This window comes from Amblyomma mixtum, chromosome 10 (assembly GCF_055824585.1).
Source record: "Amblyomma mixtum isolate Tamu chromosome 10, ASM5582458v1, whole genome shotgun sequence".
Classification (NCBI taxonomy): domain Eukaryota; kingdom Metazoa; phylum Arthropoda; class Arachnida; order Ixodida; family Ixodidae; genus Amblyomma; species Amblyomma mixtum.
The window spans coordinates 62,104,356-62,132,066 of NC_143021.1; the positions used below are offsets into that span (position 1 = coordinate 62,104,356).

At 43.9% G+C, this 27,711-nt stretch overlaps 2 protein-coding genes across 2 annotated transcripts; both read left to right on the top strand.

The window, feature by feature from the left end:
• Positions 1 to 233: 233 nt before the first annotated feature.
• Positions 234 to 19,297, top strand: LOC149325929 (uncharacterized). The gene is made up of 5 exons (XM_089564414.1): positions 234 to 275; positions 997 to 1,341; positions 9,282 to 9,356; positions 18,292 to 18,319; positions 19,068 to 19,297. Exons 1-5 carry the CDS (start codon positions 234 to 236, stop codon positions 19,295 to 19,297), a joined length of 720 nt encoding a protein of 239 aa, XP_089420540.1.
• Positions 12,194 to 24,217, top strand: LOC149325930 (uncharacterized). Its single transcript, XM_089564415.1, has 7 exons — positions 12,194 to 12,315; positions 13,106 to 13,187; positions 15,882 to 16,046; positions 17,058 to 17,278; positions 18,292 to 18,427; positions 21,376 to 21,452; positions 23,930 to 24,217. The coding sequence occupies exons 6-7, from the start codon at positions 21,399 to 21,401 to the stop codon at positions 24,215 to 24,217; spliced, it is 342 nt and encodes a 113-aa protein (XP_089420541.1). The 5' UTR covers positions 12,194 to 12,315; positions 13,106 to 13,187; positions 15,882 to 16,046; positions 17,058 to 17,278; positions 18,292 to 18,427; positions 21,376 to 21,398.
• The last annotated feature ends 3,494 nt before the right edge of the window (positions 24,218 to 27,711 follow it).

The following is a 27,711-nucleotide window of genomic DNA, read 5'->3' on the forward strand; positions in this document are numbered from 1 at the left end:
TTTTCTGTTTCGACAGAAGCCGACGATTTGGCAAAAACGTCGTCTCCGGCGACAAAAAAACGCTCCGGTGCCGTCGACGCCGATGAATCGCCCGGAAAAACGCTCCATGCGGGCCACGCTTTACGTTTGTGTGCGTGTGTGTGTGTGTGTGTGTGTTTCCCCACGCCCGTGTGCGCGACGGGGGGCCAAAGGGGACCGGGACAGTGCGGGGACGCTCCCTCTTTTGAGCGCTGATGGCTGGCCCAGGATCGGGTTTCATCGGCGGCGCCTGCGAGGTGAGTTTGGGAGCGAAAATGCCTGGCCAGGAAAGAACGGCCGGGCGTCTCGGCAAGACAGTGGCTTCGTCGACGGCAAGGAAGAAAGACGTTTGTGTTGTGTGTTCCATCCGACCACTCCATTGTGTATATGTCCGTAAAGTTAATTACAGTTTTCCTTGTTTGTTTGCTAAAGAATCTCCGTGTCTTCATTGTCATCAGTATTCACCGTCACAACATTCGAGTCCTCACATTTCGCAACATATGGTGCCGAAACCCGGGAACTGCGATCTCCAGGACTCGGAGAACTTCGGAAAGCTGGAACCAGGCTGCGACGGTAACGGAAAAAGTGAGTGACGCTACGGTCCCCATTCGACGCAAGCATGCAGAGGGCGAAATAAAAGAGAACTGCGCGTCGAAAGCAAAACACCAAGCTCATCAACGAGGCCAAGACAGCTCTGGGAACGACAGACATCGGAACGCTGTGCTCCCTCATCGAAAGACTTGCGGCCAACAACGACGAACTGCTCAAGTTGAACGCCGAATTGGAGGCAGCCGTTGCTGACGAAGACTTCGCTTCCGAGTTTTAAACTGTCATGCGGTACGAGGATGCAGCCAGGTGCATGCTTGGACAGCTCAAAGCGAAAGAAGCCGAACTGCTGAGAGGTCCGCGCCTATTGACGACAGAGACGGCAGAGCTACTTACTGCAGTGCAGTCAAGCTGCCCACCCTTCAGCTGCAGACATTCAACAGTGAGCTTCGACAGTGGCGTGGCTTTTGGGAGCAGTTCAGAGAAGCCGTTGACAAGAGTAGAGACATCACCAAAGGGGAAAAGTTTCACTACTTGAGGGGCCTTCTGAGCGGAGCGGCGGCATCATCGATAGCCGGATTACAGGCGACAGGAGAATGCTACGACGATGCAGTGACCATTCTGTCCAAGCGCTTTGGCGACACCCGACAGATTATACAGGAGCACCTCGCCCAGCTGAGATCCCTACCGTCCGTGACATCATCGGACGACGTGCGAGGCCTGCGGAAGCTCCTGGATCACGTTCAGTGCCATGTGCGCGGATTGAATGGACTTAAGGTGAGCTTGACAAGCTAGTCTTCCATGATGACAGACATTCTCCTGAAAGCCCTACCTGCCAGCATCGTCGTTGACTATTATGAACGGCTGGCCAATACTCCGGACTTGTCACATTCGCCTAGCGACGCTAAGAACGGTGAGGCTACATCTGCCACGGGCCCTACAGACGGTGAGATGGAACAACTTCTAAAATTTTTGATAGTCGAAGTTGAAAGCCGAGAAAAGAGCGAAATTGGCAGTATTAAAGTGGACAAGCGAGGCAGGCAGGAAAGCGAAAGGAAACAGTTGTCTCTCCCTCCGACGTCTGCTGTACTGCACGCAACTTCGCAAGTAAGGGAACAGTCCTTTTTCTGCGGCTCACCTCACAACGCAGCGGATTGCGACAGTGAAATAAATCGGGAAGAAAGATTACGAAGACTGAAAAATGACAACCGCTGCTTCCGATGTACCTTGAGAGGACATCGCTCGAAAGATTGCCGCTGCCGACTGAAATGTGGAAAGTGTAGCGGTAGACATGTGCTATCAGTATGTGACCCAAACTGGAAACCGAAGAAACTAGAGGAGACTCCAAGATTGGATATTAGCAGCTTGCATGCAAGCAGCCGTAATTCCCTCAACAATGAAATTCTTCCACAAACCTGCCGGATTTGGGCAATTGGAGAAGGTCGGCGCGGTTACATTCGGGGCATCGTGGATGGGGGCAGTAATTGCACTTTTATCCTTGAGGACATCTCCAAATTTCTAGGCCTCAAAGAAAGCGGAAAGACCTCTCTCCAGCTGAGTACGTTCGGGACAGCCACATCAGCAACAGAAAAACGGCGTCTTGTCGAAGTGCGTCTTCGCAGCCAGTACGATGACAAGGAATACATTATAGAGGCCATTGAGGTTCCTTTCATCTGCAACGACATAGTCCAGGTGCCTGTCGAAAAGACTTTGTCAGAGCAATATAAGAGACAGAACGGCCCATAGCGGACAAGCTTTTGTTGCCAGGCATGCCAGCGGTACCCGGAATTGGACTTCTCTTTGGCGCTGAACACCTGTGGAAATTTATGACGGGCGAAATTCAACGTTCCCAGCAAAACGCTGACTTGGTTGCCCTGGGGTCGGTCGTCGGTTGGATGTTTCAGGGCCCGATATCAGTGCATACCTCAGTTGACAATTCAGCCAACCTTTGTGTCTTGAGGGTAAGCACAGTCCTTGAAAGCACTGAAAGACTTGTAAAAGGCTTCTGGGATCTGGAAAGCATTGGCATTATAGACCACACTCTAAGAACTGCTACTCCTGCAGTAAGAGTAAAAGGGCCTCGCTACTCCTGCAGGCCTCAATCTACTCCCTCTAAATACGAGAGTGAAAGCGTCTTTTCACTCCTCTTCAAAAACGAGTAAAATGGCTTTTCCACTCCTGCATGCCCTGAGAGAGTTCGGGGCTTGTTTTACTCCTCCGCCAAAGGAACTAAACAAATGATAACGTTCATGCGGTTCTGCGGGCGGCACAATAGATAGCATCGCACACCGTAGCAAGGTTCAACAAGGGGAAGCTTTGGGCCAGTTGGTCAGACATGTTGGGGAGGAGGGATAACCGCAAACTTGACAGGACTGAAGATCGAGATTACCGCTCGTCCTGTCCTCTTCTCGATCTGCAGTCCTGTCAAGTTTGCGGTTATCCCTCCTCCCGAACCGTAGCAAGCAACTGGTATTATTTTGCTTATGCCGCAAAGAAGAATTTACAGCGAGGCACTTGTTCATCTTGCTGTGAGCGCTCGCCATGCATTCCTTCAAATTTGCGTTTAACTGTATTTTCGCGGAAGCTACACATATACGGACACATCTGACTGGCTTTCTATAGGATCTCTCATTAGATGCAAAGGCTTTGGGAAACAAATATAGGCTTTCTTTGGTCACTGAGTCCACCCCGAACGTCGGCAAAAGTCAGGGAACTAAATACAAACGCTATGTAAAGCAAGCTCATGCCCGATGCTTGATGAGGGCATGCACCAACGACATCAGTTTTACTTAAGCGATGCGCACGAACGGGCACGAATTAATGCGTCGAAAACATGCACATTTCCGTGTCGCGTGAGTTGGATATGGTTAGATATGACGGGCGCTAAGTGGATATATATGAAGCTTTATCTTGCGACTGGTTTTTTATACTGTGGGTTAATCGTCTGTATACATACCTATAGCGGCAGCTTTCTAAAAGCTGCGACATCATGTATTAGCGGCAGGACGAGGTAAATATTTTCAAAAGCCCATCAACCACGCGAATCCCAAGTATTTATGACATTTTTTTTTCTCTTAGCGTCGAACATCATAAATTGCGCCGCAGTTGTTTTCTGAATTATTCAAAGTATTCGTCATCGAACTCATTCACTTATCTCATGAAATGTAACATTATAAGGCACGCAGAGTAATATTTTTTAGACACCTCTTCGGGTAGTTGCTCACAAAATAACATAACTAATGATTCAGCAAATTTAGTACTCATCATGCTAGTCTGACACTTAACCACTTAATTATTTACTCTTTTTTTGCATATGAGAAATTGCTTTTAGTACAATATTCTCCTGCAAATGTATTCAATTAGAGTTTGTCAGGTTTTGAAATAAAGTAATAAGAATCATTTCCATTGCATTTGTGATTGCCTGATTACATCTCGCTCAGAAAACGGCTCTATTACCATAGACAATTAACCCACATAAAATGTGAGCATCATGCTCTGAGAACAGAATAAAATCTAGGTGTTCCTATGCACACAGTTTGCCTGGTATAACTCACAATCCAAAGGCTTACAACAGTGTGAGTGCTGAGAAACATATTTCAAAGTGGTGATTGAGGAGGTAGCCTCGATATGCAATACATTGTGATGAGCATAGCTGCTTGTTCATACTTAAATTACAGACTATTTCGTATCTTTATTCATTAATTATTCTCATTGCTTCAAACTCAGTCTGCTTAACGTATTGTATTTAAATTTCTTTTCATGTTATGTTATTGGCTGTAAGCCCATTTATATACATTTTGAAACGTTTACTTATGTGTGCACTAACATGCACATGTACGCAGTTATGAACACTACAGAGCCTAATACCCTCATCTGTTTTGTGTCTGACTTCCCTGTCAGAATGCAAAAAGCTCACTAGGGCTGCGATGTGTGTGAACATGACTTGCCCATACATTAAAGCTTCGTCAAGCTGCCTGTATAGCACTCGTTGTGTTCATCCCCACTATTTCTCTATGTCATGCATGATGGTGCACTGGTGCAGCTAAGTCGAGCATTTCTTCTAGTTTATATGCTAACTTGAGCGCTTATGTGCATGTGTGTGCAGAGACAGAGCCTAATACCTTCATTTTTGTCTCAAATTCCATCAGCATCTAAAAAGCTCCATTTGTTCTGGCAAACTGTGCGGGTGCTTGATTGCTTAATTGCCCAAGCAAAGTTAGGGAAATATTTGCAAAGCTGCCTGTAGTGGCATTGCCTGGGCTCGTCCCAGCGACTCTTCCCCGTCTCGTCTGCTGGCATAGTTTGTATGTTTTCGAGCATATCCTCTCATTTATATGATTATTTTTATGCCGCATAAGCTTTTATGTAATTTATCTATGTTGATATATAGTCTCCCTGTGAATAAGAACAGTGCTGAATGATTTCTGACTCGTTAAAAAATACAAAACAGTGTTTTGCCTTTATCTCAGTAACGATTCACGTGCTTAAGTTTAGCAGGAAACCTTTAGCAAACCTTTTGCAGCACTTAGGAGGTCAATGATGGTTAAAAATAAATAGCTCAAAGCGTTTTGTACTACTGTCATGTTTTTTGAAGCAGTATGTGCAGCATCAACAAAAAATGTCACTGAATTGCTAGCTGTGCAAAACTCAACATGAAATTACTTCAAGTTGCAATGCTTCGACATCAAAAGCACCATGTTTAATTATTTTGTTCAATGAAAACATTTTATTTAAAAAAACAAGAGTGCAAGTTCAGCAATGAAAAATGACATGTACACTTCAAGAAATTGCAATGTAGTAACTGATAATCAAGTTCAATATATGAAAATTGTTAGTAATAAGTATACAACAGCCTCTTATTTGAGTGGTGTTAACTTGTGCACGTGGCAATTACAGGCTTTTCATCTGTTCTGTACCTGTGCCATCATTAAAAGAAGATTTCACATCGCGGCATCACTTCAGCTTGAAAATAAAGGTCCAGTCGCTGTGGTGAAACTTCTTGTCCAGGATGGCTGATGAATAATTCTTCTTTTCTAGCCACTTGATAGGAGTAGCGGTGCTGCCTAAACTGCACCACTCTCAGTGGCACCATTACAAGGAAAACTTTTTGCTCAGTCATATATATGGAGTCCACAAGGGCAAACCTAGGGGGCTCTCCTTTTGCCATGATGAGAATATCATCTTTTCTGTACGTTGAATTATCCAACGTGGCAGATGTTGCTTGCCAGATTTGCTCTTCCCCGACCATGTCTTGGAGCACAGCAGGGAGATCATTGTGCTGCACTTTTTTCGCACCAGTAGATGCCATGTTGCTGCCAATGCTCAGGCTGTTCAATTGATATGATTGAAAGAGCTGATGCCTGGCCGCAAGTGTCCTGCAAATATTTCTGAAATTCATGCAGCGAGAAGCCAGCTTTTTGAAGTACTGGTGCTTGGCTTCAAAACGCATGCACCAGTACTGTACGAGTGGCCCAAGCTGGCTGATCATTCTTGGGTAGTGCACCATGAAATGCATCTTGGGCGTTATGCCCGAGTTGGGATATGTGGCCACAAATGCTGCATGAACTGTTCGATCTTTTGCTGAAGATAAGGCAGCCATGAGACTGGCACCTCTTCAGCCAACACCATATCACTGATTTCTCGAAATTCCAGATAAATTTCCCAGTGCTGGTTGCGCTCAGGTATCTGAGATGAAAAAATGAAGGGCAAAAGCCTTAGAAGGCACCATTTCTGGGCTGCTGTACCTTTCAAGCTTCCTTTCGGAGACAAAAAAGACTGCGTTACAGGTTCTCGTCGGTTCTTCCTGTCATTGCACCCGTAAGAAAATGTACTAACCTTGTCTAGGTCATCCATAGACAGCACAGGATCATTTATAAGGCCACTGACAACACTGCGAAGAACATGAGATGCAGTCCCTTCAAAGATGTCATGCATTAGATCAGGTGGCAGCTAATTGCACACTGAGAAGTACTTCAAGGAGAAGAGTGGTGAAGGCCCACTAACACCATACACACGCTTCAGGTCTTCATTCACGGCAATGGATGCAAGATTTTCTGCGTGAATGTCATCTGTACGCAAATTGCATGCTGACTCGTTGGTTATGCATTGTATGTCTTCAGAATGTGCCATGCAGAAACGGCAGATCCTCCCCCTTGAAAACGAACCACTAAATCCACCTATACTATGCATCGAGAGGTTGTCTCCACAAAAAGCAAGCACCACAACTTTTGCTTGAATGACACCACTTTCTGTTTGCAGTGTGAGGCCTTCACTTTCTAGCTGCTGCAGATCATTTATTAAAGGTGAGAAAACCTTGTTGTGGCCATGCCTGTTAACATCTTTGAACCGAGCTACAAGCACAAGGTGAATGGCTTTGAGTTGTGAGCGATACGCAGCAGGAATGTTCAGAATAGTAAAGTAGACAAGAAAAAGCTTATGTAGGCCTCTCTTGGACCCTAAAGGATTACAAATTTCAACTCCTTCAGCATACATAGACAAAAAAATAGTATCCGCTTCTGAAGTGGTTAGCACGTCCTTCAAGTTGTTTTTATAGATTGTTCCATCTCTGAAATCATTCAGGATTTCAGTGCCTTCCTGGTAATGTGATGCAGTTGACTGCGAAGGTGAAGGGTAGAAAACTATGTTGGCAATATCCGGCACTTCAAGGACATTCTTCAGCACTCTTGTTATTGGCACATACTGAAACGTTGGCACACTTTGTGGGGTGAACTTGTGCTGTTGTGGTGCTGTGTATGGCATATTCTGCTTGGCAAACAGTTCTCGGGTGTAACTGGATCGACAGCACGAAAACATCTCGTCGACAAAGTTACAGCTGAGGAGCTTAGTAATCTCTTCATTCAAACTGAAACTTGGTGGCAAGTAGTTTTGAACTGCAATAGAGAAACCGTGCAGCGTTTCTTTCAATAGGTACCTGAAGTCGGCGAAAACATTCTCTGCTGCCGAGTACGGGATTTTGTGCTCTTCCGTGAGTTTAAAGAAATATAAGCACAGTGTCTTTGGCATTCGAGCAAGGAACTGCGCGAAAGCAGCATCTCCGCTTGCACGACGGTTGCTTTCGAGCGACGCGTCGACATAGACTTCATCAGCAGTGACGTTACTGGTGTCTGCTGAAGGCGGAGACTGTTGAGAAGGCTCTGCTCCCACCTGGTCTTCAGTGCCGATATCCGTGCGGCTACTGTAGGCATTGCCAGAGTCTTGCGGCAGCGCGTCGATGCCAACAACGCTCCGGTGACATCGGTAGACATGCTTTTTCAGGGAATCAACAATGACGTACGTTTTTGGGCACCCCTCAATACCGCACGTTACGCGGAAGTTCGGCTCCCAGCTATGCGCGTCACGAATATGCGCTAAAAGAAGCATGTACTTTGTGTCGAAAAACGCACATTTCTGACCTCGATACAGCAGCACCTGCGGCGGAGCCGCCATTTTGAACGCGTCTAGAAGGAGAAACAATTTCTCTCTTTCGCTTGTATCTGGCCTTGGCCAAATGGCCATGGGCGCGTGTGAAAGCTTTTTTTTTATATAACTTTCTTTCCCTTTTCCTTATGTCTAATGGCAAACAGCACGAATAATAAAAGAAAAAGCTTTTCTCCCTCTATCTATCTGTCTATCTTCTCCCTCTATCTATCTATCTTCGGCGTCCGTCACGCTGGTAACTGTAAAACATACGAAACTGCCTACCGCTCTTTCAAACTTTATATCTGAAGTTTCAATAACCATAACCGTTTTAATTTTACTAACTGTTTATTCAATAGTTTGAACAGAAGTCTAGTAATTTGAATTGCATCATAACATTTTTTCAAAATAACAATTTCCCATTTTGCCGGCGTAACTGCGGCTCTGCTTACTCAACTTTGATGCCGCGCTGGTTTCGCGCGCGTTTTTCCCCGCTCTCTCCGCTGCACCGTTACTATTGCCGTTACCTGGCAGCGCTGGCTCGGCCATGGCTATCCAATGCCTCGTTAGCCGCGGACCTTCGAACTTTTTGATTTCCGTGTGCGGCACCAAAAGAAGTGACCTGCAAGTGGCTTTTAAGGCGCACTCGTCGTTGCAGTCCGTGGGTGACAATGCGATCATTCAGGTACGGTTCGTTGACTTTGTTTCACAACTGAAAGTTCTAAATGCGCGCGAAAGTGTATTCTGCATTCGCACGTATTTTGAAAACTCAATTTTTGCAGCGTTAGGTTTTCGTAATTGGAGCTATAGCATTGCCGCCACAGAATCCCGCGCGTTAACAAAGCGCACATTTAATTGCTAGGTATATTGCTTCGGTATACCGCAACCAGTACGCGTCACTGTTTCGAAGGAACTGTCGCGAAATTGCTAATTGTGCAAGGTAGCTTTTCTTATAAATCCAAATGCTCTCTATTTGCTTTTTCCTGAGCATATTCACCGGCCGCTTCAATTCTGAAGCGTTGGTGCTACAAGACATGCATACGCGGAAGCTACGTTTGTGTGTAAAGCGCCTGAATTTTTGAAAGCGCAGCTCTGAGCAGTTCTCGTTGTCATAAATAAGTGCAAACAGATTTGTTCTGGAAGTGCTTTAACCACAGTTCCTTGCGCATGAATTCTTGTGCATTAATTTTGTGACAGCTGCTGATTTTTTTTATCATCGCGCACATACACCGGCCTTTACTGTCACACCCGTGGAAGTAGTGGTATGGCCAGGGCATTAGTTTTATTCTTTCCACTTTCAGGTGTACAGCAAGGCGTTCGACACGCATGTCGACGTCGACGAGAACACAGTATTAGAAGACGGCTGCAAAATCAGGGTAGTTGATATTTGTTTGGTGGCTGAAGGCACCCCTTCAGGCGAAGCCGCAGGAAGCTCGTAAGTGTCGCAAGTGCGTTCTCCTTCCGCAAGCGTTCTCAAAGATTGTGCTACTACCACTGGTGTTATCAGCAGAAAAGTTTTGTTGAGATAAGCGCCACTTTATTTGCCTGCATATACTGTACAACCTGATGAGGCAAATAACAAGTCGTTTAGGAGCCGCTTTCTTTTTGTGATTTTTCCTGTTTCGATTACTTCGTCAGAATTTGCCTACTTATATTAAAGGGCAGAGCAACTAAATGTGCTGGACAAGTTCACACTGGGACAGAACTTGCCAGGTAGCAGGGCGGCAGAAATGTAGCGTGCCATGGGTATCACCTGAAGTGGGGCATATGTACCATTTCAGATAAACCTATGTAAGCAGCCTAAGAAAGTCATATTTGTCACCTGCACTCTTTCTTTGTGCAAAAGAGCTACTACAATTAAATGTCTATCCTGAGGTGAATGTAGTTGTGACAAGCAAAATGATAAGCTCAGTCACAGCTCCACAGGTGCATGACCTATCACTGTGTGGTTTGGCACGAATAATGCAGCTCAGCTGCTACCTTATGTGCTGTGTGCATGTGGGTTAGTTATTGCTGTCACTTTTTAATCTTACATGAATTATTTATGCTTGCGAATGCATAATATGGTTAATTTGGTTATTGTGAGGACTGATATGTTGCTGTTGCGTTTGTGCAGCGTGTGGCTCTGGAATTCAGTGCAGACTTCTCCAACACTTCCTTCCAGCCAATGATCAGTTTAACAGCATATTGTCACTTGTTCAGCTGAAAGCGGCTGAATGTGGCTTTCTGCAAGGCACAAGCTGCAGAGAGAGTTTTCTTCTCAGCCACTCATAGGATACGGTTAATTAAGGTGCACCAACGGGGCAACTTCGTATTGTAAAGCATGAAAGAACGAAAGAAAAGGGCCATCGCTTAGTCGTTTACACTTTTTCTCTGCTTTCCTCTGGTGTCCTGCCGTCGAAATGCATAAAATTAAATATCTGATCGGGGCAGTAGAGATTTTGTTCTATCACAATCTATATTAACATGGCAAAAATGCATGGGCCCCATTAGGCTCTGTGCATTTTCCCCCCTTCTATTGTCTGGACAGCAAGTTTCTATGTTAACAAGGCGGAAATACATTGGAAAATTTGGTTCCCAGAAAAACTGTTCGTAGTTTAAGTTGTCCATATTAATGGTGGTCGTATTAACAAGGCACGAGTGTATATGGCTGCGTGAGCGTAGCACAGCTGTGTAGCATCAGTCACTCATGTCTTACTTTGCATTGTTGTCACTACGGGTGGCCACTGCTATGAGGTTGTCATGAAGGTTAAAAATGCCTCTACCATGGCAGATGCCTCATTGTGGAAGCATTTGAGAGGGCACAATAGTAAAAGTTATTTTAGTATGTTTCAAAAGTGCTGTGGAAAAAAGCTGGTATATTTGGAAGTTGTACGCACACAAGTTGAGTGGCTTGTTAATGTAGCTGCTTTGTTTTACGTTAAAAATTTAGAAGCACTTTTTTGTTGCAGTCATCTGCTGTTTCCTATATATTGTGCTTTGAAGCCTTTTGTATACAAGGTGTTTCACCTGAGACTGTACACAATTTTTAAAAATAGGCTTTTTGTGTTAGAAGCGCGCTTTTTTTACGGCATACCATTGTCAGCGGTGTAGTACATCAGAATACAGCTAGGATATGCTAACTACCTGGCTGGCTCACCCATATTGAATAGTTAACTTGTTAATTATTGCTGTTAGGCTCCTTATTTATTGACAGGCGTGTAGTCTACTGTAAGTAATGTCCATATCAGTTTTTAGAATTTCGAAGCTGCGGCTAACCTCACCGTTGTGGCCCAACAAATTTTGGATATTTCGACGAGTTTTTGCACTGCAGAGGTTGCTTTGTGTGCAAGCTTCTCAAAAGTGCATGGATTTTGACGTGATGTAGCCAAAATTTGATGGGCAACAGCGTCAAGGGTAACTGTAGTTTCGAAATTCTAAAACTGATATGGATATTACTTACGGTGGGCTACATGCCTGTCAATAATTAAGGACCCTAACTGTAATCGTTAAAAGATAACTATTCAATATTAGTTAACCAGCCTGCTAGTCGGCATGTCTTAGCGATATTCCAATATACTCCACCGCTGACAATGCTGTGCCGAAAAAAGCGCTCTTCTAACTCAAAAAGGCAATTTTTAAAATTTTTTGCAGTCTGAGGTGGACCACCCTGTATGCACCTGCAGTGACCAGCCCAAGTGTACAATCGTCAGCACGCTTAACACGAAGGCTGGAGCGCGTGCCCTCCACTGACATTAGCGCCGCTGGGCGCTGGCCACTGCGGCTGAAACAATATTAAAGTGGAAGCAGGGCACGAGCTGTCTCCAACTTCCAGAAACACACCATGCAGCATGGTCTTGGACTCAGCGCCCAGCGCTCAGGGGCTGTGATACCAGTGAAGGACACGCAATCGAACGTTCGTGTTAAGTGTGCTGATGACAGTACTCATCGATTGTGTCTAGCCAGAGTGCCTTGCTCACAAACATATCCAGTAACAAGAAGGCAACTGTGATCAAGTTATATATGTCTATAGCCATCAATAGCCATCATGGTCCTGTCTGTAACCTTTATTCTGTTTGCATTTTCCATTTCTGATTTTTTCTTTTTCCCTTCATGTGGCTTTCTGTCTAGGGTTGCCTCGTTCATTGCAGTGTCTGAATGCAATGATGAACCACAGATAATGGCTGCATCATCAGGAAACCATTATCAGCAAAAAGCAATGGTGCCATTCACTTTTCCAAGGACACCAATTGACATTAGAGTTCAGCTGTCTCTTTGCAAGCAGGGCGACGTCCCTTATGCTCTACGAAAGCGTATCGTGGATTGGCTGTGGTTTGAGATGTCATCATATACATTGTAAGTGAACAATTAACTGCATGTATAATTGTGTGTGAGGGTACTTCGGCTTATCAGCCTAAATATAAGGGTTATTTTATCATCTTTAAAGTGCTTGTTAAAAGAATTGTTGCTCTTTATGGTATTTTTAAATTCAACACTCATATTCCAATCTGGGCTACCGCAATGCGATAAAATGCCTTGATGCTGCTGCTCAAAGAATACATTCAAGACGCATTAAAGCAGCAGGTGATCACGCTTAGATATATGTATTAAATATCCAGCCTTGCATAAATAGCTGCAGCATTAATGGAATGCACTCAATGTATGTGTGGGAACTTCAGACTTCCTATGTTCAAATGTTTTTACCACTCTGCACGCCTGTGAATAGCACACGGCATTTAAAACGTCTAGTCATTTGGTGGTAGGCTGCCATTTTTAGCTGTCATTCGCCTACTTGTTTCTAGGCAGTGGGCTATTGTCAGGACTAATTCCTCGTTCTGGGTCGCAGCAGTGATTCCCCTGCTTGCTGCTTCCTTATATGCATCCAATCCATAGTTTTTACTCATGATAAGGGAATCGAGCCATTGCCATTGTTGTACAAACCTTTGGCCCAAGGCTGCGTATGAAAAGTAGGATATGTATACATTGGCTGGGTGACGAGTGTCACATTACTTGAAAAGGGAGAAGCCTCTAAAATATTTTCATCTAAATTCAACTGCCCCATGTGCCCAGATGAGGAGGGATGAGAACTTAGAACTATTAAGTCTGTATAGGGGCGAGATTGTCGCTATACTTTTGGTTGTTGGAGGTACCCAGGACCTCAGTATGCTCAGGTAGCAAAAGAACTTGTGCTGCGATCTCATCTGAGGGATGCCTGTGGTGAAGGACATGTGAGTAGTTTTCTTGTTTCCTCACAGTTGTCTTTAAGTGGTTGGACAGTTTGGACCTCTATGCTGTAAATAAATTATTTTTGTGATCTGTTTTTCAAGTTTTTATAAATCACATAAGTTGCAAAAATTGTTCCCACGAATAATTAGAGGCAAAATATTGCAGACGAGATGTGTCTGAGATTGGCATGTTGTTCCTTTATTAAAAAAAATGTGGCAATAACTCCTCATGAGCTCTCTCTTTCCAAATTTCTAAAAATGGTTCCCTTCTCTCCTCATGGCTAACTTGTTCAGTCGGTGAGTGCTGACAGGTAGCAGTTGAAAAGTAATCTTACCTACTGACTGCTTAAGTTTGTTCTTTTTTTTTCCTTTGTGTTGAGTGCCTCTCCTCTCTAAAGCAGCTGCAACGAGCATAAAAGCTGTCAGCTCGTGGTGGCTTTGGCAAAACAAATTGTATTTGCTATGTGAATCAGTTTGCCATAAAAAGGAATGTTTAGGTCTTTGTTCAAGATACAGAGCTTTGCAGGCATTTGAATTACTTTGAGAGGGTTTTGCAGGCATTTGGATTACTTTAAGAAATGTCCCCTTTCAGGAATAACAGCCATTGGTGCTTTTCTCTTTATGTATTCTGCCGAATTTCTGTTACGACCACTGCAACAAGAACGAGGCATGATGCATTGCTGAGCCACTTTCCTGCCTATGCAGCATCCAAGAGCTTGCACATTTATTCTTTATCTCACAAGTTGTTTTTGCCGCACATTGAAAGTTCGAGCTCTCAGGGCTAAGGAAGGCAACCAATAGTCATTAACTATTTGAGTGGCGTTGTGACTCTTTTTCAAACAGTTATTGCAGTAATAGAAAGTGTAATTAGGGATGTTGCCTTGAAAGTACAGAGAGTGTTTCATTCACTGATTAAATTAGCAAAGAAAGTTCACACGAACGCAGCACAGCAGAGGCTGGCTGTGAAACAGTGCACTGCCGTTCGTCAGCATGGGGTCTGCCGAGTCAGCCCAGCTTCCTGCTCAGCACAGCTGGTCACTGGTGTTCTTTCCTTCCCAGTGATTGAGCCGCGAGTTGTGGGGTGAGATGCGGAGGAACATGTTTCGCAGTGAACAGCGTTCGAATTGGCTCATATTGCCACAGACTTCACAGCATTGCAAACAGCTTGTTAGGTGTAGTATGCAGGGAAGAAAGGAGCACTAAGGGGCCTGCCAGTTTTGCTTCACGAAATTTAGAACTGACACTTTAACCAAACTCATGAAATAATGAGGTGAGTAATGTAAATAAGTCATTTACAATGTACATGTCACATAGTTATCATTACCGAAGATCTGGTGTTTTGTAAAATCAAATTACGTAGTACTGATATTATAGTGACTATGGAATTTAGCTCACTGTCATAGTCTTGAGGTTGGCTTCTTTTCAGGAGTGGAAATTATGAGTGATGCATGTCAGTGGCATCTGGGATATGTTCAGGCTGTGCATTCGTAACTGTTTTCAGTCTGCAGCTTATCTAGGATTTCATCTGACTTAATTGCACAGCAGCAGTAATTTCTCTTAAGTCTGAGCTCATGAAAAGTCTGCTTGTACGCCATCCATGACCATCCAATGTGTGGATTTAACAGATGCCTGATACTAGCATACTGGCTTTGAATTTTTTACAGAAACGTGTAAGCAATGGAAAATGCTTTTGCATTTTTAAGAAACAGTGAAGGCCAATGTTAGATAGCCTGAGTCAATTGATTTGCATATTTTGATGAGAGACAACTTTCACTGAATGCACCGCTCCCATAATCTAGGGAAGACCAAAAATGAAATACAGACAAGTCTCAATGCCACTGGTCGCTTTCTCAAGCAACCTGCAATGACGTTAGTCTGATTATCTTACTTTTTTTCTTTCACCTCTGAAATGATAGTGCACACCCATGCATTTCCAGTCAGGGTTCACAAAGTCCGCAAAATAGTCACAGTGTCATCATCACAAGTTTATGCTGAGTTGCAGTGAAAATATTTCATTTTCAAGATCGAATTTCTCTCTATTGGATATCTTTTTTGACCAAGAAATGTTAGCAGAGCCACAAGAACCAAACGTTTGAATTTTACTAAGAACAAAAATTGAATGCTGCTGCAGTTTTTCTCAATGCGACTTTAAGCTTGCTGAAATTGCCCCTTTTTTGATTAAGACTACAACATCTTTGATTGCCTTTATCTCCTTGGAACTAGTCGGTGATAAAGAATAATAAATTGCTAGCAACTGAAAGCAGTTGTGTGTTGGGTGGGTTTCCAAATCAAGCTTCTTAGTTTAAATGAATGACAGTTGAATGCAGTTACTTATGAAAAGCAAAAATGCGCTGCTTTCCATTGGCTGCAGCTCATCATTGCACATATTATTGTTTCTTAATGTTCGCTTAGTTGCACAACAAAATAATTGGACTTTCTGGGCTTTTTTTTTGTACTCTGAAATTTTCGGGCTGACTTTTCTTCACTGATGCAAGCAGCCTAAAAGAAATATCATGCAACTTTTCTTTTTCTTTGCTTCTGCATCTGTGTGTGGACGTACAAGTCCTTGGCTGCACAGAATACCTTGTTTCTCAAATATGGCATTTTACTGTGTCAATTACTGCTTGTTATTTTCTTGATGTAAGCGAAAGTACTGATTTACTGATCTGTCTTCATTTAAAAAAAACAACTTTGCAGTTCACATGGCAGACTGCCCTAAAGTTCAAAGCCAAAAATACCAGAAGAAAACTCCCAGCAGGCTTCATTGAAGTGGATGCGAAAAGGCGAAAAGCAAAAGAACGCAATTCTGCCAGTGGGGAGGATGTGACCAGTACTGAGGGACCACAGTTCCTTGAAAGAAAGGTAAACACACCCTCCGAATCATGCCTTTTTATTAAAATATTGGTTTCTGCTTTAGTAAAAGTATAAAAGATAAGCTTGTAGTCCGGTCTGTGCTAAGCCTAGACTACCCCACTACAGGAATGCATGAGCACTGCACCATCTTTTGTTGCCATTTCATGTGCATCATGTGTTGTCTGTAAGCAAACTTTTATGCACTTGTTTTGTTGCACTTCTCTGGTGGTGTCGCCCAGGATGGCTACCTAGTGATCTGTGTTAACGTGAAGTGAAATCTTGTCCAGCGGTAAACATTTCTTTTTTTTCTTTTTTTTTCGTTCTCTTTTGTGCCTTTACAATTTTCACTTTTTTCCCCGGCGTTTCGCCATGATCGTTTTTACCTTCTTCAAAGTTCTTTACCTGTCACAGCCCTTTATATTGTCGATTCTTATTGCTATTAACTTCAGTTTTGCGCCATCCTTTATAATCTTTTCACTCTGTGACGTGACTACACTGCTTCCTGGTGACCACGCACCAATCCACATTTTTCCGCTCCTTCCTGCTGCCTATTTACTCATCTTGTACATAAGTAAAACTTCAGTTAGTGCTCATGTGGATCTTGTGTCCTTATTCGACGAGTTGTTTTCTTTCGGTATAATATTCATAACTGGATCACCATGTCGCTAACATGGCTGCCCCCTTGTCAAAGTGGTCTATATAAATTATTGTGCATTTAATGAAATTTTATTTGGAATTCAGGACTTCTTCTCTTTGTCATGTCCATTCTATGTAGTCTAAGCTTGGCGCGGTAGGAGGACGTCGGTAATAGTCCGCAATTTCACATAAGGGCTGCAGTTGTAATGCGTACTATAACAGAGAAATTGTACAGCTATTTTGAAAATTTTAGCCCAGCAGCCACACGATAGGCATGGTCTAAAGCCAATCATAAACCTCAGTGGAAGTTTACTGCTGAATTAAGTCTTTTGTGATACCTTTTGTATGTAAACGCGTATGTCATGTCTGCTTTTTAATTTGCAGAGAGCATTTTGGAATGCCCCTTTTTTGCATTCGGATGACGAAAGGAGCCTTGCAGGGCACATTGAACTGATGAAAAAAGAAATCCGCATGGCAGGTGGAAATGCCGAGAAGATCAGACAGTCAATGGATAAAACTTTTCAGATTCGAAGGGATTACATAAAAAAAAACCAGCTTTGGAAGAGCTACTTGATGTATACCCAGCCCTAGGCACTGAGCGAGAGGCGAGTGCAACATCTTTTTTGATTGCATGAATAAGCTGCTGTCACTAAGTGCCAATGCCATCTTACATTTTACTGTGCTTTAATTGATATGCTATGAATTTTTTTACAGTGATGCTAGAAAGTATAGGAAGTGTAGCTGTTTAGAGCAAAATAAATAAAAAAAATGCCATGTTTTGCATTCTTAGAGACATTGTGCAAGGATGGAACAAAGACTAAGGTTCGATAAGAATAGAGACCAGCTTACAATGGCAGTGCTACACATGCATAGTGAAACTAAAGCCTGGCAAGGAAAATAACCATGACAAGCACCTCTTCTAAAACAAATTTAAATTCATAGTTTTATCTTCTTTAGCAGTGCCATTATTTGTTTTTCATTTTTGAAATTAATTTTAAGTTTGGTTTGGGATTTGTTTTCAACACCTGCTTACTTTCTAGCTTCGGTTTTCATATGCGTGCTGCACCATATCATTATAAGGTGGTCGCTGTTCTTATGGAGCTTTTTATTTCACTTTTAATGCATTACCTGCAATAATGAGGAAGAACATGCCATTTTTTATGTGCTTCACCTCCTACTGGCATGGTTTTTTTTCTGTTGACTTTTTTCTTTTAACTCTAATTTAACAGCCATTGTGTATGGGCATATTTTGTGTGCAAGACTGAACTTAAAACACGTGGTAGCTTGGTGCCAGCAAGTCCCTATAACCTGTCCTTGTTGATTGTACAACTTTTTCATACCTTTTACTATTCCTGAATCAGTATAGAGAATTAAAAAGCCAGCCTTTTCATAATGGCTATATTGACAGAAACATTTTTTCTGAACTAAAACTCTTTCATGGCTGAGACGCGAACACTGGCTCCGGTCTCTGCATTCACTAATCAGCATTCACTAACTCAGTAGTTAAAGAGGGTAGCCTAAATACAAGTGTAGTTCATGCAGCTACTCAGTAATATTTCAAGAACAACATCCAATGTAAGTAAATGCTGAACCATGGCCTCTCTTTTGTCCTTTTCAGCTCCACAGCGAGTTCCAGAGGCTGACTGGTGTGAATGGGAAACAAAAAATTTGTGAACTTGTGGAAAAATACGGCGAAACAATACTTGCTTTAGCTTGCAGAAGCAAGCATACAGTACAAGACTTCGACAATGAGTGTGAGCTTTCCATGTGGTCTGAATATCTAATTGACATTAGGAAAAACATAAAATTAGTCATGATGCCAGCCTCTCTACTGAGGTTGTTTTTGTGCTGTACTGAACATTTAATGGCATCAGTCTTTCAGTAGCAGTCTTGAAAGCTTTCGTGTTCAAAATGCATCTAATCTCATGGAACAATCATATTAGTACGTTCAGGGAGCAAATTAGGGCCTGTCCAAACTAAAGTCTTGTGAAGCAGCCATAATAAGCATTTAGCATCACTTATGCCCAGCAAAAACTTTGAAAGGTGCCATCTCTTAAAAGTTGCGGCTACTGACGCTACTGTTTTATTTTCACAGGCTGACCATGCTTCCCTGCATTCCATATCAAGTCTACTCATCACACCCTCTACATGTGGACCTGCGCTCTTCAGCGTGAAACACATCTGCATGCACTAACTCTCTTTGTCACTAGCTTCTTATTCTTACTTACCTCTCAAAAAGCATGTTAACAAAAGTTATTGCATGTGTTTCCATTAGCAGTTTTAATGCATGTTTCAGGTGCTTCTTAACATACAAGTTTAGAATTAAGTTTTATGCTTTGCTGTTGTCTCTTATCACTTAACCCAAGAACACAGCGGCAAATTTTCTGAAATGAGGCCTTCCAACCATTGTGGCTGGCCGGTCGGGGACTGATGTGTACGAGCGCTGCCGGCTCCCCGAGTACCCAGGCTTGGGCATCAGCCGCAGCCGTCCGGGTGACCAGACCCGGACAGCCGTCATCGGGAGCCTCAGCCACGAGAACCAGGCGCCTCTCTCCCCTCCCAGCCCACAGCTTCTCAACACGGGCCGCCTCTCTTCCTCTCCGCTGCATACCCGGCCTGCCTGACCTGGGGGCGTGCCCGGAGTACACCAGGTGCCTAAAGACTGCCCTGACGCCCAGCCACACCTCCTCGCTCTATGCACCAGGCTCATCACTGGGACACAAAAGAAACGTAAGTGTGCCTTTCCTTTTTAACTCTCTTCTCGCAACTGTTTTGTTTTCCCTTTCTTTTTCCTCTTTGTTCTCTTGTTTCTTGGTTTTTTTTCTAGTTTCATTTCAATACTTAAATAAGAGTTTCCTTTCCTGCAAATGCCGCCTCCTTTATTTCTTTCCTTTAACTTATGAATTTTAATTTTTGAGGGGAAAGACTTCAGGTCAAATTTACGCATTAAAATTCATGAGTTGAAGGAAAGAAATAAAGGAGGCGGCATTTGCAGGAAAGGAAACTCTTATTTAAGTATTGAAATGAAACGAGAAAAAGAAAACCAAGAGACAAGAGAACAAAGAAGAAAAAGAAAAGGAAAACAAAACAGTTGCGAGAAGAGAGTTAAAAAGGAAAAGCACACTTACGTTTCTTTTGTGTCCCAGTGATGAGCCTGTTGCATAGAGCGAGGAGGTGTGGCTGGGCGTCAGGGCAGTCTTTAGGCCCTGGTGTACTCCGGGCACGCCCCCAGGTCAGGTAGCCCGGGTATGCAGCGGAGAGGAAGAGAGGCGCCTGGTTCTGGTGGCTGAGGCTCCCGATGACGGCTGTCTGGGTCTGGTCACCCGGACGGCTGCGGCTGATGCCCAAGCCTGGGAACTCGGGGAGCCGGCAGAGCTCGTACACATCCGTCGCAGACCGCGCTCTTCCTCTACTTTGCCACGCGTCCTCTCTGCCACGTATCATTTTCCTTTTTCTCTTCCTCATCCGCCACCCCGTGCGTCTTATGGAGCCGCAGTGTGGCGCTGGCTTCTTACACTGTTGCAGTGCAGCATGACATCACACTCAGTCGGCTTGCACCTGCCAGCCAACAGCTTGTGGCCTGGCAGGATCAAAAAGTTGATTGCAACGTCATAACAGCGGATCACTGCCACTGGTTGGGGGGGTCTCTTGTGAGGGGATTTCCCACTCTGATCTTGAGTTGTATCGAACAGTAGTTTTCATTTTTATTGTGTTATTTTCGTTTGTTTAAATCTTAAGAAGTAAGTACCGTTAAGGCAAATGAATTATATTTGTGATCTTCATCTCCCCAGGCATTTAATACGCTTGAATTAGTGAACTCCACTTCATTTATTCATCCTCATTGTGCATCTGTGTGTGGCCACTTTCATTGACAAACTGAAAATGCAAGGAAATGCCTCATGAAAAGCCACGCAAGTGGCTGAAAGAGCACAAATAGAGGTCGTTGTGAAGGCTAAATGCTCAACGTTGTTGGTGAGGAGGCAAAAAGAATGCTCTGATGAGTGCATCGAATGCCAGAGGCAAACAACAAATGTTTCTCAAACAGGATGGCAAGAAATGGTAGGCAGACTTTGGTTATTGACAAAAGGGAAACGTGTTATGACATGCAATCCCTCAAAAAGCCTCGTCAGTCTCATCAGCCATGCAAAGAAAACAGGACAACATTTATACTCAACTAAAGGCCACACGCCCCAACTTGAGAGCTTGTAATATGGGGGAAAAAATCCACAAATAGCAACTGTGTTCAGCATACGTAGGCACTTTCCACTGCACTCTTCCTGGGAGGCTGCCAGGTGACTACATATGCCTGTTGCTATCGTAATCTGGCTCTGTGATAGTTTAGAGCAGAATTTGGATGCGCGTGTAATCTTGAGCCCATGGCAATCGTCGACCACAATATTACACTGACAGAACAGTACACGGGCAGCTTGATTGCAATATTTACGGTAATATTTATAACAGGTGCAGTGAGCCTTGGAAGCATCTGTTTTGAGGGGTTAACTGCATGTCCTTCGCTGTTTGTTTTGGTAGATTTCCAAATGATGCATGCCAGTGGAGCTTGCCATACCTAGCCATGAACAGGGAGCTCTGTGTGGTTTTCAGCATTGTGGCTCATCACTCAATACTTTCTTTCAGCCATGTAAAGATCTGTACTGTTTGCATGCGGTCCACGTATATTGTTAAGTTCCCTTTTTTGCTGCAGATCACTATGCTGCAGAAGTCTTGATGGCTATACCACGACTAGTCAAGGAAAGCCCTGCTGCAATCATTGCTCAGCTGGTATGCACCTGCTTTTTTGCTTCTAAGACTTAATGTTTCAAAATAGTGACATATAAATGTAACCTGGTTTTTTGTGCAGTGGAATATTCTTGCTGGTTCACATTTCCTTCCTTATAGGATTGCTCTGATGAGTGCTTGAGTTTCTGGCTTAAGTAAGGGCCCAGTAATTTGATTACAAATGATTCATTTGTAGCAAGTTTTCATGCCCAGATCGCATGATGCACATGGTCTCCCAGTGTCTTCTGCACGTGGACAGAAATTAAGCTAGGGTGGGGTGGGGTATTTTCGCACAGGGTAAAGTTATGCAGAGGGTTTGGCATATTGAAACCGAGTCTTTCTGGTCTCTTATTAGACATCCCAGCACCAGGACAGTGGTTGAGGCTTTTCATCTTTGTTGTCTAGTCATTGGTTTCCATCACATAAAGTAGCCTTAATTTTAGCTATCCCGTGGCCGTCTAACAGGACGGTGCAGATATACTGAAGTGATCAGTGTTGCGTAAAAGTAGTGAGCACATTGCAAATGCAAGACAGCTTCATTGGCTTGCAGTGCACTAGTGTGGCAGTCATAGGAATTACATATTACATTTGCAAATCTAAACTGTGCATAATGGTATGAACTGGCACATAATGTGCAAAGTAATCACAGTTCTCGTTCATGCCAAATGCTAGTGTCAAACAATGTCAGTATTGCGTGCTTATAAAGAGCAGACATGCTTTTTCTAAGTTGCCAATTGATAGATTTAATTATTATGAAAGCAAAAACTTTACACACCGCTGTCGTGTTCTTGCATGGGAAGTAGTATTACCTTAAATGAGTATAAACAAATTTTTGGTTATGTATGTTCTTTGTAGCGACGTGCTGGGCATTCGTATGCATACAATTGTTGCATGGTATTCGCCTGTGATTACTGAATAATTACAATCAGATTTCTTTTCTTGCCTGTTTCAGTTTCAATAGCATAGCAATTGCTATCACATTAGTGTTCAGTATAGGTCATGGAAGGCACAAAAAAAGCTATGATATCGCTACTTCATGGTTTTAATTAGTTTCTATGCTAAAGCCAGCCCGCCTTAAGAGTTCGAATCACAACGAATGAAGAGGCAGCAATTAATTATATTGCAGTTTTCCTCATGCCTCACCTGGCTTATACTGATCTTTGATGCCATTGCCATTGCTCAGTTTTTAAAAGTGAAGCAGGAGAGAGGAGATATTTAATTACAAATTATACAGCAGTCATAGGCAAATGCTGTGTGGTTATCCATGGATAGTAATGCCTTATGCATCATTAAAAAGAAAAAAATGTGCAACTGAAATTTGTTGTCTGTAGCTTTAAGATGAAAATTTATAATTTTTCCTTCACAATTTTTAGAGCATGAAATTCAGTTAATGGTATCTGAGAAAGAGAAACTGCAACAGCCATTTCTCTTCAGTGAGAAAACTGTCATTGGTTAAAGTGTTTTCCAGATTCAAGGTTACTGTATATTTTAAATTGTACAATGTATTATGTCACAAGCAACCATCATGCACAATAGGTGTGGTTTTAGCAATGACTGGAAGTGATAAGGGAATGCATTTACTTAGGGCTGGTAGTGACCGCTGATCCGGATCATGAGAGGGAAATAACTAGCAGAATATGAATGGGGTGGAGCGAATATGCAGGTTCTCTCAGATCATGAATGGCATTTTTCCAATATCCCTCAAGAGAAAAGTATGCCGCACTTGTATCTTACTGGTAGTCACCTATGGAGCAGAAACGTGGAGGCTAACGAAGAGGGTTCAGCTTAAGTTAAGGACAACACAACGAGCTATGGAAAAAGAAATGATAGGTGTAACGTTAAGAGATCGGAACAGGGCGGATTGGGTGAGGGAAGAAACGCGGGTTAATGACATCCTAGTTGAAATCAAGAGGAAGAAATGGGCTTGGGCAGGGCATGTAATGCAAAGGCAAGATAATCGCTGGTCTTTAAGGATAACGGAGTGGATTCCAAGAGATGGCAAGCGTAGCAGGGGGCGGCAGAAAGTTAGGTGGGCGGATGAGATTAAGGAGTTTGCGGGGATATGGTGGCCGCAGCTGGCAAAGGACAGGGTTAATTGGTGAGACATGGGAGAGGCCTTTGCCCTGCAATAGGCGTAGTCAGGCTGATCATGTTGATAATTGCAGAAGAGCTTGCTCATGTTGCAATTTTCATTTGGTAAATATGTGCTTCTTTTACTTGCACACAGCTTTTGAAAGGACTAGTGCAGTGATAATTGTATTGAGCTTCATAAAATTGTAGCTGTGAATAAAGGTTTGCAATGAAAGGTGTCTGCACTTGGTCACGATATGTTACTGCCTTAGGTGCACATTAGTGGCAACATGACGCACGCGATCACTACATTCTAGTTGCATTCTTTTTTCATGGGGTTATATGCAGGATAATATGAAAAGGGCATTGAATTTGACCCTTACTTGCATTATTGTTGTTCATATTTGCAGGCACCTGGAGAAATGCATATGTACCCGAAGGTCCTTCACTCGGCCGAGCAAGCTGCAGAATCATCTAGCGTCCTTGTTTCCTTTGAGAGATTACAGCTCACTGCGGTGGATTTAGTAGATGGGTTCGCTTTGCTTTTGGCGGTGTTCTGGGCATTCAATGTCAAGTACACCCCAAAAGCAAAGCGGACCTGTTTGCTTCTTGAAACGCTAATGGGTCTTGATCCCAGCGAGCGCCTCCCGAGTGTGTTTCGGGCAGCCACAACAATTGCAGCAATGAGTGAAAAATAAAAAAGCTATGAGTGCTGTACATTTGTGGCACTATTTATTGAAGCATTGTTATTCCCAACACAGACTGAGCACCATACTAATGTGCAAACTGTAGTGTAGCCATAAAGTAGTTGTATGAGCAAAAATTATTCTGCTCAAAGATCACAATCCATTTTGCTCATTACTCTTTTGTAGATGTAGAGCAGGTGGATCCTGCAAAAGATATGAATAACTTGCTCTGAAGAATATGTGAAATCAGAAAATTGGTAGGATACATTGAAAACAAGTGAAACTCCTTTCGAAGGAGTAAAATAACATCTGGGCTGATACTCCTTGAAGGAGTACAGTCACTCTTAATGAACGGAGTCCTGGAACTCCACCTGGATGCTGCTTGAATGTGGTAGCTTTACTCCCTCGGAGGAGTGCCTGTACTCTATTGTAGGAGTAGGACAGTACTCCATGAGTAGGTGTTCAATCACTCTTTGTCCAGAGGGAGTAATTTTATTCTGGAAAAAGGAGTGGAATATAGGACAAGCGAATACTCCTCCAAAGTGTGTTCTGGGCACTCCTCTGTACTCCTTTAGTTCTAAGAGTGGACTCCGGAGGGCCAAATGTGGAAGCGGAAGCAATTGTTCATCAGTTTGAAAGAAACATCAGTATGAAGAACGGCCGCTACGAAGTTGCCTTTCCTTGGAAAGAAAACAGTGGACATCTTTGTGACAACCGCTCCCAGGCACTAAAGCGACTGAAGAGCCTGGGGAACAGAATTCAGCGCACTCCTGAATTCGGCGCAGACTACGAAAGTACAATGCTGAGCTACATAGAGATGGGCTACGCCGAGCATGTAACACCTGACGAACAAGCCACTGACCCGGTTTATTATATGCCACATCACGCTGGTTTGAGCAGCGACTCAAGAACGACAAAGCTACGCATAGTCTTTGACACCTGCTCACATGAGAAAGGGTCTCCCTCCCTGAACGAACATTTAGAGAAAGGGCCCTGTCTTCTTGCGGATCTAATCAAGTTGCTGATCCGTTTTCGACTGCATTCTATCGCTTTTACAGCTGACATTGAAAAGGCATTCTTGCAAATCAGTGTCCGAAAAGGGGACAGAGACTCCATCCGTTTTCTCTGGTTTAAGGGATTGCCGAAAAATGAGGAACCTGAACCTGAAGTAGAAGAGTGGCGAATGAAGCGTGTGCCGTTCGGCACCAAGACTAGTCCTTTCCTGCTAAATGCCACTCTGCAATATCACCTTAAGAAAGTTGAGGAGCCAAAGCGAAACGTAGCTGCGCTTCTGGCGGCGTCATTCTACGTTGACGACCTGTTGGTTGGGGCAGACAATGAAAAGGATGCGGAGGAGATTTTCGCGCTGGCAAACGATATACTTGGAGCTTGTGGAATGAGTCTGCGAAAGTGGTCGTCGAACTCTAGGCGCTTGCAAGACCTATTTGTGTCGCAAGAGGCACTGAATGACTCATCTGGAACAGTAAAAATTCTTGGGCTTCTTTGGAATCCTGCAAACGACACAATCACCGTGGCCACCAAGTCCCTCTCAAGCGTCTTGGACAGAGAGAACAACTGCAAAAGACTTGTTCTACAAACCATCGCCAGAATATTTGATCCCCTTGGGCTGCTCGTGCCATTTACCATGCAAGCCAAAATACTCAGGAATTGTGGCAACGACACATTGGTTGGGATGACAAACTGCCCAGTGATATCGCAAGGAAGTGGGAAGGCTGGAAGTCGGAGCTGATAGACCTTTGTTCACTGACCGTACCTCGATCTGTTGCTCCAGTTCAGCCGCAGACTGTACAGTTACATATCTTCTGCGACGCGTCAGCGAGCGTACGGGACCTGCGCCTACCTACGACTAGAGGACAGCAGCGGATGCGTTCACACGAAAATTCTCTTTGCGAAAGCGAGAGTGTCACCATTGAAAGCTATGACCCTTCCCCGACTTGAACTGATGATTGCGCTGCTAGGTGCTAGAATAGCAAAGGCTGCTTATGATGCATACCGGCCAACTGAAAATGAACTTCTGGACCGACTCCAGCATAACCTTCATTGGTTGAAAGGAAACCCTTTGCAGTGGAACCAGTTTGTGAGAAACAGAGTGACCGACGTCCAAACTTGCACGGAGAAACACCAATGGAGGCATTGCCCCGGTTCACAGAACCCCGCAGATCGTGTGACACGCGGAGTCACTCTACAGAGTCTTCAAGGAGATCGACTATGGTGGTTTGGACCGTCATGGCTTTCAGAGACGGAGGATTCCTGGCCAGCTCTAAATGAGATTTATGTTCCAACGGCTGAGGAAAGTTCGGTGGAAAGGAAAGGAGTAAAGGTGTTGCAAGTAAGGACATTTATGCCGATCTTGGACTTGGCCCACCTGAGTAGTTTTTTCGGAGTTTTACGGATAACTGCCTGGGTTTTCAGATTCATATGTGCTTGCCGGAGTCCGTCAGGCAAGGTTGCTTCTTGTCTAGCCGCGGAAGAGATAGAAAGGGACGAAGCCTACTGGTTGAAAGCCGTTCAAGAAGAGGCTTACACGGATGACATATCCCGTCTTGACCAAGGACTCCCAGTGAAATCTCAATCGAGCTTACAGAAGCTATAGCCCATTTTGGACACAGAGAGATTGCTACGATTGGGAGGGCGGCTGCAATTCTCTGATGAAAATGAAGAGGTGAAGCATCCAATGCTCCTCCCTCCCAGCCATCCGTTCATGGAGCTCCTTATTCGAGACGCTCATTTACGAACTTTACACGGCGGCGCTAGAGACACCCCCACAGAAGTGAGAGAAAGGTTTTGGATCCCACGAGGACTTCTACAAGTAAAAAGGGTTGTAAACAAATGCAACATCTGTCTAAATGGTCGCGCGAAGCGTCGAGAAGCTCCGACAGCGCCTTTGCCACCAGAAAGAGTTTGCCGGTCGGAACCGTTTCAGGTGGTTGGCATTGACTTCGCCGGGTCCCTCTTCACTAAGGACAAGGACACGGTCTCCAAATCTTACATTGCTCTCTTCACTTGCGCAGTTACTAGAGCAGTTCATCTCGAGCTTGTCTCGAACCTATCGTCCGAAATGTTATTGTTGGCTCTCCGACGATTTACCGCCCGACGAGGACTGCCATCAGTGATATACACTGACAACGCCAAAACTTTTCACAGCGCCTCTAAAGAATTGGCAGCATTGAGAGACCCCTTGTTTGACGGAACTTTCCACGACCACTGTGCCAAGACACGCATCAAATGGAAATTCATCGCGGAAAGAGCAGTATGGTGGGGTGGATTCTGGGAAAGGATGGTGAGGACTGTGAAGGTTTGTCTCCGTAAAATCCTACGCCAGGCAAGACTCACCTTCGAACAGCTTACCACGGTACTGCAAGAGGTGGAAAGCATCGTTAACTCTCGGCCCCTAACCTACATTTCTGCATCGCCAGAAGACCCTGAAATTCTAACTACGGCGCATTTTCTAACAGGAAAGAGATTGACGTCGCTACCGTCTCCTT

Bases quoted from the DNA above. Each gene is read 5' to 3' on its own strand.
- LOC149325929 (XM_089564414.1), top strand. From the start codon at position 234: ATGGCTGGCCCAGGATCGGGTTTCATCGGCGGCGCCTGCGAG. The intron at 276-996 runs GTGAGTTTGGGA...CTTCAGCTGCAG, and splicing joins TCATCGGCGGCGCCTGCGAG to ACATTCAACAGTGAGCTTCG. The intron at 18,320-19,067 runs GTGTGAATGGGA...TTCTGAAATGAG, and splicing joins CGAGTTCCAGAGGCTGACTG to GCCTTCCAACCATTGTGGCT.
- LOC149325930 (XM_089564415.1), top strand. From the start codon at position 21,399: ATGGCTATACCACGACTAGTCAAGGAAAGCCCTGCTGCAATCATTGCT. The intron at 21,453-23,929 runs GTATGCACCTGC...TCATATTTGCAG, and splicing joins CTGCAATCATTGCTCAGCTG to GCACCTGGAGAAATGCATAT.